Raw genomic sequence first — 12,655 nt, forward strand, 5'->3', positions numbered from 1 at the left:
GCTAATGCCTTCTGAGATTACTTGCCATTTACACTGTATGTGGCTCGTTTATACACAGATCTTTGTATGCTGTCTCCCGCATTAGACTGAGCCCCTTTGAGCTCAGGGACTGCTTTTGCCTTTCTCGGTATCCCCAGAGCTAGCACAATGCCTGGCATAGAGTAGGCGCTCGTTGACTTACTTGAGTAGGAAGAGCACTTTGCCGGAAGTCAAAAAGCCCTGTTTCTCGCTTTACCAGTATCTACCCAATTCACAGGGTTGTTGTTCGTATCAAATGTGGTGAATAAGGGAGGGCGTAAAGAAGAGAGATAGGGAGGGCTGGGGTTAGAGGAAGGGGGCAGGGAGAAGAAGGAAGACTGAAGGAGATGTTAGGAGAAAAAGAGGGAGGGGGAAAGAGAGGGAAAGGAGGTGGAAAGGGGAGTGAGGAAGGGAGGAGAGGGAGTTGTTCGCCCAAATCAACCTATATCAGCAATTGTGAGGCTGATGGATATCTGGAAGCCCCAATGAGAGGCGAAGATAGGAAGTTTGGGCTACTCAGATTGGCCAGTCAAGTTATTCGGGAGGGCTTTGCCCGCTCCTTGGCCGCGCTCCTCCTCTCCCTCCAGCTGCGTGTGCGCGAAGATTAGGTTTGAGCCCAGGTATTGAAGGAGCTGCCTTCGTAGCCGCTGCTGCCTCTTCCCGCCCCCCTCCCCCGCCCCCTGCAGCCAGCCCTTCTCTCTGCTCTTCACTAACCTCGCTGTAGCAGGGCGGAGGAGAGTTCATCCGACCAGCTCAACCCCACTCAAACTGTGGCAGTAGCCACAGCCTGGAAAGAAGGTGGAGGACAAAACCCAAGGACGCGAATTCGACCATGGATCACTATGATTCCCAACAAACCAACGACTACATGCAGCCGGAAGAGGACTGGGACAGAGACTTGCTCCTTGACCCCGCCTGGGAGAAGCAGCAAAGAAAGGTAAGCAAAGCCAACCAACCACCCTCCTCTCCATCCTCCCCCAGTCCGCGCCCTGTTGATGTGATCGCCGCCCTCCCTAGCCCCTGCATCCCAGGAAGAGTCCACGGCGAGCCGTGGGAGGGAACCAGCCAAGGCTTGCAGGGGCGCTAAAGGATTGATTGGAGTGTTAGGTTTCAGGCATTTAGCAGGAAAAGGAGGGGTGGGTGGATGGGTGGTAGTGGAGGAGGTGCTGTCTGGGTTGGGCTTCACCGGTGCTTCTGTAAATTTCGCTTCCCCAGTGTGCACTGGAGTAGAGAACGTGGAGGGAGCTGCAGTCTTGAGGGGTGAGGGTTAGGTTGGAAGGGAAGATAAGGCGGATTAGCGGGCAGGTTTCCTGTTGTGACCCGGATCCAGGCATCCCCGCCCCCTAGCTCGAGTCTGGAAGGCCCGGGAGTATCGGGAAGAGATGTGGGCTGGGGGTGGGCGTACTGAGCGCAGGCAAAGTCCACCACCAATATCGATGGTTTAAGAGATCCTTTCCCCCTTCCCTCTTCCATCTTCTCCTTCTCGCGCCGTGTCCGTCTCTTCCATATGGCGTTCAGCGGCTGCTTGGTTTCCTTTGCTTGCCCTGTGCTCGATACCTGGGGGTATATAATCTTAAGGGCGCAGCTGTAGCCGCGTGCCAGACTCCTCTCCTTTCCCCGTCCCCTGCCTCCCACCAGCTTCCCCGGATCCGCCAGCACAGCGGCCCACGTAGCTCCGACCCCCCGAGCTGGCAGGGGTAGGTGGGTAGGTAGATAGGTAGGGGGAGCGGCAGAGTCGCTTTAGGGTCTCTCCCTGAGAGCGTGTAGGAGGTGGCTGTGCTTGTGTATTCGTGATGTGGGGTGGGTGGGAGGAAAACGGGGACCGGCTGTGTTAGCTCGGATCGGTTTTTCGACTCTTTTCTTAAACAAGAGGAAAAAAAAAAAGAAGAAAAAAGGGAAAGGTAGCTTGGAGATTTTTTAAGGGGGCGGAATGAGGAAAATCAGACCGTTTTATTGCCCAATTCAGGCTGGGGAGAAGTTCCCTTTTGCGGTTAGCAACCCAGGCACTTATATCTACTTAGGATTTGTACCTGCTTCTGTCGCTCACCTTCCGTTTCCTACCCTACCTTTACCCTCCTCCCCCTTCTCCTCGTTCTGGAGAAACTGTTCTTGGGAGAAGGGTGAATCCTTAGGAATCCGTAAGGTTCTTGGCCCCTGGGCTCCGAGGAGGAAGTGCAGATAAATATTGGTTTCTAAAATTTTATGGAGAGCCCTACTGTGTGCTCAAATTGCGTGTGAGCTCTAGCGCGTCTAGACTCGACACCACGAGGTCAGGGACTCTGGACTCAGGAGCAGTCGGCTGCGGGAAGAGATCCGGAAGGCTCCCCCTCCCCCACGGTTGTCGAAACCCCACTGTGGGAGTGGGACCCAGGAAGCTAGTGGGTCTGCCTCCCTTGGACATTTCAGGCCTCCGGCATGCTACCTCGCCGACGGTCTTCCCTTTCCAAACTCACGGCTCCCGCCTCCCTTTGGCCACCACCCCACTCCTTCCCTCGGACTCCTCCCCCACTTCCCATTCCCCCAATTCCAGCTGATCTTCCGAATGGGGAGGATAGTGCGGTTTTAGGGCAGGGCTAGAAGGAGAACGCTCATGTCCAAAAATGGTAACGTTCATTCCCTTTTTTAAACTTAAAAGGGGGGGGGCCCTTGAGCCGGCTGAACTCCCTCCCCCCCCTTCAGCCAAAGGCATCCTGTATTAGCTCACTCTGGAATCCTAAGCCCTGAAACATTTCCCTTTTAGTCACTTCATCAGACAATCAAAGGTAATTTAAAACACATACGCTAAAGGCTTGGCTTACTGCTTCCTACAAATGTGGCAACCTTGGGGCCTGGGAGTGCCTGGCCTGCTCCCTGTTCTCTGCCATATATAGTCTTCAGTAGACTTCATTTTCTACTGCCCCCCCCCCCAACTCCTTTGTAATGTAACTAAGCCATTTAACCACCTTCTCCAGTACCCCACCCTACTGCCCACATACACTTTAAAAAGGGGATAAGTGTGGGGGAGTCAGGGCAAATGGGGCCATATTAAAAATCAGGCTTATCTTCCTGGACTAGTTGGGATTTGAGAGGAAAAAAATTTTTTTTTGCTGTTTTATTGATCTTAAAAAAAAAAAACAAACCCAAACACATAACCCTCACTTCCCACTGATGGCCCTCTCTTGTATAGTCAAGAAAGAAAACACATTAACCATGTATGAAAATAGGTATGTTTCATTCTCCAATGATAACTCACCACCTCTTTGCTAGGAGGCATGATTCACCATCATTCTTTTGAAATCATGACTAGTTACTTAATAAGAATTCTGAATTTTTTTGTTTTCTTTTATGTTACTATTGTCATTGTGTTAATCGCTCCCTTGGTTTTTCTTATTTCAATACGTATCTGTTCATACACATTTTCTCAAGTTTCTCTAAACTTTTTATATTCATCATTTCTTAGGGCACACATATTCCTTAACATTCATATACCATAATTTGTGTGGTGAAAGAGCACTGAACTAGGAGTCCCAGAAGTTTCATATATAATCCTGGGCCTGCCATTTACTGCCAGTATTATCTTGGGCAAGTCATTAACCTATTTGGACTTTCGTTTCTTCATCTGACTAGGTAACCTCTAAGGTCCCTTCCAATACTAAATCTATGATTCTATAATCTATTCACCCACTTGGTAAGTGATTCCTTCATTTCCAGTTCTTTGCTACCACAAAATGTGATGCTGTAATTATTTTTGTATATGTCGGACCTTTCCCTTTGTCTTTGACATTCTTGGGATATCTATTTAGTAGTGGGTCATTGGGTCATAGAATATGTGCAATTTAGTGGCTTTCTGGGTATAATTCCAAATTGTATTCCAGAATGGTTAGACCAATTTACAGTGCCAACTTTATGGTGCCTGCCCTCTGAGAGGGCAATTTTTAAGTGCTAAAGAGAGGTTTCCTTTTAGTGAAGCTTCTTAGAGGTTGGAATTTAGTTTTGTTTTGGGGGTGGGAGAATGCTAGGAGGTGTGGTCCAGGGAAAATGGGTATGAGCTCATATGAATGTGAGGTTGTTGTTTGCTCCTGTTATAATACTATGTTGACACCTACTGTGTGCATAGGCATTACAAAGAGACTCAGTCCACTCACTCCCTGCAGAACTGAAAATATAGTTGGGGGAGAAAAGGCACACAAAATGTCCTGAAATTATTGGGTAGTCCTAGAGGAAAGAGAATGAAAGGGAAGAGCCCAAACATTTGTTTAGACCAGGGGTCCTTAACTTTTTTTATGTCATGAATCCCTTTGGCAGGTGAAGCTTATGGACCTCTTCTCATAATAAAGGCATAAAATAAAACAGGATTACAAAGAATCTTGAAATACAGTCATTAAAGTATTAAAAAAAAAGTTTACGGTCCTCAAGAATCCCTGGTTTAGGCTCTGAAGTTGGTTGTTATTGGTCAGCCAGCTTTGAACAAGGACAAGTGGAAAGTTTGGTATCAAAGGTAAGAACAAACCAGCTGTGAGCACATAGGACCCACTTGTACCAAGTCTGTTTAAGGAAAAGAGGTAGGAGGTGGAAGATCTCCAGCAACAGTGAAAATCTGGAGGTGGCAAGACCCCTGATTTGTCTTGTTAGAGACTATGATGGAGGCAGTATGATATAATGGAAAAAGCTACTGGACAAGAGATCAGAGCTCTGCATTCTAGGCTTATTTGGGCTTTTTACAAAGTTATGTGACCATGGTCAAGTCACTACTAAGTCTCTCTGGGTCTCAATTTCATCATTTGTAAATTAGAGGCAATATATCTACCTTGTTGACCTCAGAATTGTTGTGGTGAGCAAATGAAATAATATGTGAAAGCGTTTTTTAAAAATGAAGCTTTTTATAAATGCAGGTTATTTAATATTATGAGTTATTTGGTAAATCCTGCCTTCCACAAATACTCCATCACCATACTCTTCGTGGGTGAATGGTAAAATTGATGCATGAGCAAGGGATGACTTAAGACCAGAGGAAAATGGGGGATGATATACAAGTGGGGAAGGGAATCAGGAATTCCTAGCAGGGATAGGAATCCAGGGGATGAGAGATAAGGAAAGTGCCTTTTGATAAACAGGCTAGAATATGATTAATTGTCCTGAGCATTTATATAGTTCTTTGTGTCTTCGGAGACTTATGGTACCACAGTTCATCAATGACTTGTCATTACTTGTAGGTACATAATTCTTCAAATAGTCTACTTTCCATCTGCCCAAATCCTGTCTGTTCTTTGACACCCAGCTTAAATGTCAGGACCTGCCTGAGGCTTTCCCAGATCCCTATCAGTATTATTAAATCTGATGTCACCCTTCCTTGGACCTTATAGCAGCCTGTCCTTATACTACTTAGGTAGGCGGTAAAGGTGGGGCAGGCAGTGTGGGTGGAGCAGAAAGGACCAGGAAGCAGCAGATGTGGGTTCATATCCCAGCTTTGAATCTGACCATGGTTAAGATAAGTTACTTTCATTTTTCTGGGCCTCAGTTTGTCCCTTTGCAAAATGGGGATAATAATACTTGTATTACCTGCCTTATAGGCTTGTTGTGCAGAAAACCCTTGGTAAACCTTAAAGTGTATTCCCCCCCCAAGGGAATTGGGGTTAAGTGACTTGCCCAGGGTCACACAGCTAGTAAGTGTCAAGTGTCTGGTCTGAGACTGATCTGAACTTAGGTCCTCCTGACTCTAGGGCTGGTGCTCTATCCACTGTGCCACCTAGCTTCCCCTTAAAAGTGTTCAATAAATAAGAGTTGCTATTGTGTATATGATTTGTATTTTCTCCAGATTGTAAGTTGCCTATGATCAGGGACTTTTACTTTATTCATCTTTTCACCTATGTTGCACCTAATAGAGAGCATTAAATCTAGTCAATAGTAATAAATATTTGTTGAGTAAATTTAGAAACTGAGACTCTGGTGAAGGGACTCCAGCAAGCTCTAAGTAGGTGATAATTCACCACTTTATCTTTAGCCAGCTTCCTCATCCTCCCCAGTTACTGAAGGGATAAAAGGCTGTTTAAGGCTGATTTTCTGGACAGTGAGAAAACCACACTACTTTTACCTATCTAACTATAATGAAACCTCCTCTTTGGCCATGTATCAAGCTGGCAGATGAATGAGGATTAGGAGATGATTGATTTAGAGTTTTAGGAGACCTTGGTCAAATTCCCTCACTTTATAAGATGAAGAACATGTGAAGTGACTGACCAAGATTAGACCAAAATTTAAAAAAAAGATAGTAAGTAGAAAAGGTAGGATTTGAACACAGCTCTTCTGACTCCAAGTCCAAAGCTCATATTGGCCTGGGAAATCTAATATTTTTTCAGGTTTGTGAAACACTTTATAAACATTATCTCACTCTAATAACAATCCTGAAAGAAAGGTGCACTTCTCTCCATTTTACAGAAAAGGAAACTGAGGCAGTCAGAGATTAAGGTGACATGCCTAGGATCACACAGCTAGTAAGTAAGCATCTGAGGCAGGATTTGAACTCAGGTCTTCCTGCCTCTTCCAGGTCCAGTGCTTTCTCTACTACACCACCTAGTTGCCCCTTAAAAATGAATGTATCTAAAAATGAATGTGTCTAAACAGAGTAATTCTACAGCAGTGCCCTCTGGGAACTGGGCAGGGTCTTCCACTCATCTACTTAACTTAGACATTCAAGAAATCCTTGTCCTGTTCGAGAAATGAAACTTATCTCGCCTTGGATGCCAAGCAGGGGTATCATGGGTATGAAAAAAAGATGAACTGAATTGGTTTGTTGTCTTAGGTGACATTATTTCCATAAGCTGAAAGAACCCTTAGCTACCTCTTCTCCTATTGCTCTCAAGTGTGTGCCATATAGTCCAAGCACAGGGCAACTGTTTTTACTTTTAGAGGTGGCCTTTTCCAGTTGGAGTTGAAGCCCATAGCTACTCTTAGAATCGTCAGGGGCCATCCCATCTCAGAGGCCATCTCTTTCAATCCCTTCATTTTATAGATGTGCTAGAGGGATGAAGGGATTTGCCTGAGATCAGACAGGTAATAAAAATGACAGCTGGGATTTGAACCCTACAGCTTGACTTAGCACTTGCTTACCCTTGCTCAATTTTTCTGGTTTCCCATTTAAATGGGATATGCAGAGTTTTTCTGTCCTTCAGTTTAAGAGTCTTTGGAACTGTCATATAAATTGGCATTCTTAGTAGCCATAGGTTTGGGGAAGCCAGGGTTGGAGCTTACTTATGCTGACCTCTTTTTTGGTTGAATCACTTCACTATTTTGAGTTTTTAAATCTCACCTACAAAATGGAGATGTTGATAAAAATTCAACAGATAATAATACATTGCTTTCTTTCTTGCCTCTTCACAGAAAATTCAGGATGAAGATAAGATGATAATACAATGTTACAGAGCTAATTATCTTAGTATTGTTGCTAATTCCAGTAATTATAACTAATTACTGATTCAGTGACATGCATATGAAAATGCTAAAGCACTATAGAAATATAAGCAATCATTATTACTGATAGGAATTTCCTTAAAACGAATTCAACATATTCAATCTGGGGCCTGCCTCAAAGGTTAAATTGTCAAGTGTTTTCTTTCAGGCCCTTTGTAGACAATCTTTATTCCTGCATTGTCCTGCATTCCCCCTTAGTGGGAAGAGTACTCACTTGGAAGATGTGAGTTCCAATCCTGACTCTGCTACATATGAATGGTTTTGGGCACTGAGAGGGTTGACCTAAATGAGTGCTAAGGTTCCTTCCAGCTGTAAATCCAATGACTCCCTTAAGGACTTTGTTCAGTGACTCCTTCCTTTTCCAAAATCTTACCTAAAACCAACTGCAGATTTGTCCAGGTTTCAGAGCCTGGGTAAAGGTGTCATGATTTCTGAGGTTCTCTATGTCTTTTTTTACTTGGGTTGACTAGTGTTGTTATTCCTGATGAGGGATGAGCACTGGACACCATTTGTGCTCAAACAAACAACAGACAGCCTTTTGATCCAGGGTTAGCTGTTTGGGGGCTACCTAAGTGGTATTACTCCCCTGAAAGCACTTGGGGGAAGAACCAGATTTTGAAGAATGGTTGAGGAATAATTTTTGCTATCATGAATTTTTTTTTAAATTAATGAGCTTAATAAGCTCATTTGGCATCAGTAAAATAATAATAATAATAATAATAATAATAATAAATAAGTAACCTTATATAATCCTTTAAAGTTTGCAAAATATTTAGATATATTTGCTCATTAGCTTTTTAAAGGAGACTTGGGGGAAATAATTTTTTTAAAGCTGACCTTTTTAGTGAGTTTGGGGGGGCAGAGGTGGGAGGTGGCAGTGGTATATGCCTGAGATCTTGGGGAGAGGCAAGGAGACATGTCTCTTAATGTAAAAATCTTCCCTTTGTTGTAGGCTGAGGAGTAAATGTCTGATTAGGGTTCTGGCTTCCCTTTCCCTAATTTTCAAGGAAGCCTTTCTAAGACTTAGGCATAAAGATAATTAACACTACAAAACAGTAAGTAATAAAATAGCAAGTGAAGGGGTGATAGTGCTGGAGATGTTCAGAGAGCAGAAATCACAGGGCGACTGGGAAATTCTGGTCCACAAATATTTATTAAATACCTTCCCTTTGCTAGGGCAGATGATTAATTCTTCCTCCTTTTCCATACACACACACTTGTGATTTCCTTGGTGTTAAGTTTTGCAATATAATTTTTTTTTTTAATGGCAATTGGAGTTAAACGTTTTGCCCAAAGTCATATAGCTAGGATGTGTCAGAGGCCTAGACTTCAATCCAGGTTTTCCTGACTCTGGGAAGACAATCCTCTGTTTTCTACCCCATATTGCTAGAAGACCTAGAAGGGTTAATAAAATACTGTTCCTGCTCTCATTAACAAGAAAGTCTACAGAAGAGGGAGACAGGACCCATGTAAGTAATTATATAATTAAAAAAGCAAACATGTGTGCAACAAAGAATGAGTTTCAGAAAGGAAAGAACGTTCCTAACTGGGGGAATCAGGAAAAGCTTTCATTAGTTGGAGAGTGTAGAAGGAAGAGTGGGGATAGAATAAGGTGAGGCATTCCTGCTCTATAGAACTCTGTGAACAAAGAAAGGCCCAGGGATGGGAAGGCACAGGACAAGTCCTGGGAACTGGGAAGGCAAAGGGTGGGAAGCAGTGAAAGATAAGAGTGCAAAGTCCTGGTGGAAATGGGACTTGAGCTCAGCCTTGAAAAAGAAAAAGGGTATGTGGAAAGTTATCAAATAGCTTGGAGGAAAACATGTTGGAAAAGACTCACCTTTCCCTGCTGATTCTTGTGGGGGTGTATGTGAGAGAGAGAATAAGAGGGTGGGAAAGGGAATTCAGGCAAAGCGATGAGTAACCCGTGTGGGTGCTGGAGCTCTCTCCCAAGTACACCTCCCCCTGGTTTTCTCCCTGCAGGCTGATTGCTGAAGCCTGTTGAATGCAGCTCCTGTTTTTTCTCTTCCCACCTATTGTTTTTCCTCTCTCTGTGTCCCTTCCCCCACCGCAGTACTTACTTTTTACCTATACAGAAGGTCGGGCTTGGCTTCTGGTACAGGTTGCTGCTGTCAAGTACTGCAGTGATTTTTTTTTTTTTTACTTGAATTAAGTGTCATGCCAGACAAGCCAATACCTCCTACACAGGTTAACCTGGATAGGAAACGTAGGGATCGGGAAATGTCCTGGAAGACAGTGCTGTTGAAATAAAATAGAGCCACCAGCCTGAGGGCCTTACCTGGGAAACTTGACATCCTGCCCCCTATTCCTGGTCACCCTGTCCGCAGAGTGGGTGGTGAGCCCACTGGTTTTATCTCTTGCCTTGAATGGGGAGTTACCCAGCAGACAGAGTGTAAATATTTTCAGAATCTGCTTGGTTGAAGGGAGTTCAAATCTGGCCTCAGACACTTAATAACTGTGTGACCCTGGGCAAGTCATTTAACCCTGTTTGCTTCAGTTTCCTCAATCTTAAAACAAGCTAGAGAAGGAAATGGCAAACTACTCTAGTATCTTTGCGGAGAAAACCCCAAATGGGGTCTAGAAGAGTCTTTTTTGATTCTGCTACAACAACAACAAAAGAGGAACTGGAAAGTAAAGTGAATAATCAAGTACCTTCCAGGGGAACAACTGACTTTGCCTTTGGCTTGCCTGCCACCTATTAAGTGGAGCTTAGTCCTGCAAATGAAGTTTATAAGGGAATTTATATGTGGAATCAGAGGATATACGTTCAGATACTACTTTAATATCTTACCACTTTTTAATAGAGCAGAGGAGCTAGAGCTTCAGAATAGCTTCACTGGAGTGGGGCTAGGGACACAGCGAATATATTGGGCTCTGGGCTTTGGAGTCAGGAAGACCTGACTTCAAATTCAATCTTAGACTTTCACTAGCTGTGTGATCCTAGGCAAGTCACTTAAGCTCTGTGTGCCTCATTTTCCTCTTCTGTAAAATGGAGATAATAACAGCACCTACCTCTAGGGTTGCATGGATCAAATGTGATATTTGTAAAGTGCTTCTTAACACAGTGGCTGGCGTGTAGTCAGTACTTAATAAGTCTTCCTTCCTTCCTTCCATCCATCAGCAAATTACTTTCAGTTTCCTCTTTATTCTAGTTCCTTCCCTATTTTATTTCTTATTTATCCTGTATATGGCTTGTTTGTGTTATTTGTTTGCTTGTTACCTCCACCTTTAGATTGTGAGCTCCTTGAGGGCAGGGGATGCCTTCTGCCTCTTTATATCCTTATCCTTTATACCATAGTTCCTGTCACGTGGTAGGGCACTGAATAACTACTTATTGACTATTGAAGTAGATGGCCTCTATGGTCTCTTTCAGCTCTAAATTTATGATTTCATGATCCTTTTATGAGTTTATGGTTTCTTGTTGGTGAGACATGTTTTGCTTCTCATGATCCTATTTGGAGTTTTCTTGGCAAAGATACTGGAGTGGTTTGCCATTTCCTTCAATAGCTCATTTTACAGATGAAGAAACTGAGGCAAACATAGATAAGTGACTTGCCTAAGGTCACACAGCTAGTATGTGTCCGAGTCCAGATTTGAACTCAGGGAGAGATGAGTCTTCCTGACTCCAGGCTCTGCACTCTATCCACTGGATCACCTAGCATGTCCCAATGCATGGAGACACATTTAGTTTGGCCTTCCTTATCCTCTCGTGTGATCCTTGGAAAAATGTTAGTGGAGACCTGCTTTAAAAAAAATATGCATGGATGTTTTTGGGGTTTTATGTCACATTTGTTTCTGGACACACTATCGCCTCTCCTGGAAGCTGTCCCTTGTAACCAAGATTTTAAAAGTTTAAAGGGAAAAAAAAAAGCATTTCAACGAAACCAAGTAGACTACCTGAGTAGTCTTACAGTAGTCTTACAAGTAGTCTTAAGTACAGACATTTCATCCATAGTCCCCTACCTTAGCAACAAAGGGAAGATGGTGCATTTTTTCAGTTCTTCTCCTGGGCCAAATTTCAAGACCTGCTTTAGAAAGATTATTTGAGCAGTGCACTTGGGTCTGAGAGGCTGAATACTTCCCTTTCAGTACCCCTCATCCTGTTAACAAGAACTCAGGGTGGCCTGAACCTCTCCAAACCTTTTTCTTGGTGGGGGAGGGGGGGAAATGTGTTTATTTTTGGCCTACAGTGTTGAGGGACAGGATTAGTGGTAGGGGTATGCATTCCACTGGAGAGGGAAAGTAACAAGCAGTTCTCTGTATGTGCCTAGCAACAGTGGGGAACAGTGTTAAATTCTTTAGGAGCTCATATGGCAAGCATGGGTAGCTAACTGAGAAGGGGGACCGAAATGTAGCTTTGTACAGTGGTGAGGGGCCTTTTCGGGACAGCCTCCCCATTCACTGGCCTGTACTGGGACACCCATTCTCACGGCTGAATTCTGGCTCTGCTTCCGAGATGATTGATGACTCCATTTTAAAGTCTATCACCCAATAGGAAAAATGATGCCAACACTCCAGTACTAAAAATAATAATACTGTTCCTCCTGGAGCAGGGATTCTTAACCTGTTTTGTGTGTACCCTGAACTCCTTTGGAAATCTAGTTAAACTTACAGACCCCTTTTCAGAATAATGTTTTTAAATTCATAAAATACAATATGTAGGATTACAAAGGAAACCTATTATATTGAAATACAGTTATCTGGGGCAGCTAGGTGGTGCAGTGGGTAAAACACCAGCCCTGGAGTCAGGAGGACCTGAGGTTAAATGTAGCCTCAGACACATGATACTGACTTGCTATGTGACCCTGGGCAAATCACTTAACTCCGATTGCCTCCCCCAAAACAAAATACAGTTATCAAAATACTTTTTTTTTTAAAGTTCATGGACTTCAAGTTAAGAAATCACATCATTGGGATTAATTGAAAACACTTCATAGACTAAAATGATGCTAGGATGTTCAGGTCAAAAACCACAGATTTAGCAGCTACCACATATGGATCATTTTGTTTCATTGGAGGAGGAGTCAAAGTTGATGAATAAGATTGACCCTTGCTGTTAGGGAATTTACAATCCAGCAGGGGATCTAAATGATGGGAAATAGAACTCAAGTGTGATAAGTACCCAAGAGAGGTACAAAGTTGTATGAAGTGTGCCTGGTACATAGTAAGCATT

At 43.6% G+C, this 12,655-nt stretch overlaps 1 protein-coding gene across 3 annotated transcripts in view; it reads left to right on the forward strand.

Annotated features, from left to right (window-relative positions):
• The first annotated feature begins 633 nt into the window (after positions 1-633).
• The window catches only part of ACTN1 (actinin alpha 1), a 123,858-nt gene continuing 111,836 nt past the window's right edge, over positions 634-12,655 (forward strand). The window contains exon 1 of one of the 3 annotated variants that reach the window (XM_027843764.1): positions 634-955. In XM_027843764.1, the coding sequence (XP_027699565.1) occupies positions 851-955 (105 nt within the window). In that variant the 5' untranslated portion in view covers positions 634-850. The remainder of the gene's footprint in view (positions 956-12,655) is intronic. The other 2 variants (XM_027843765.1, XM_027843763.1) reach the window with 2 other exon arrangements.

This window comes from Vombatus ursinus, unplaced genomic scaffold (genome assembly GCF_900497805.2).
Source record: "Vombatus ursinus unplaced genomic scaffold, bare-nosed wombat genome assembly UNPS02014926.1, whole genome shotgun sequence".
Taxonomy (NCBI): Eukaryota; Metazoa; Chordata; class Mammalia; order Diprotodontia; family Vombatidae; genus Vombatus; species Vombatus ursinus.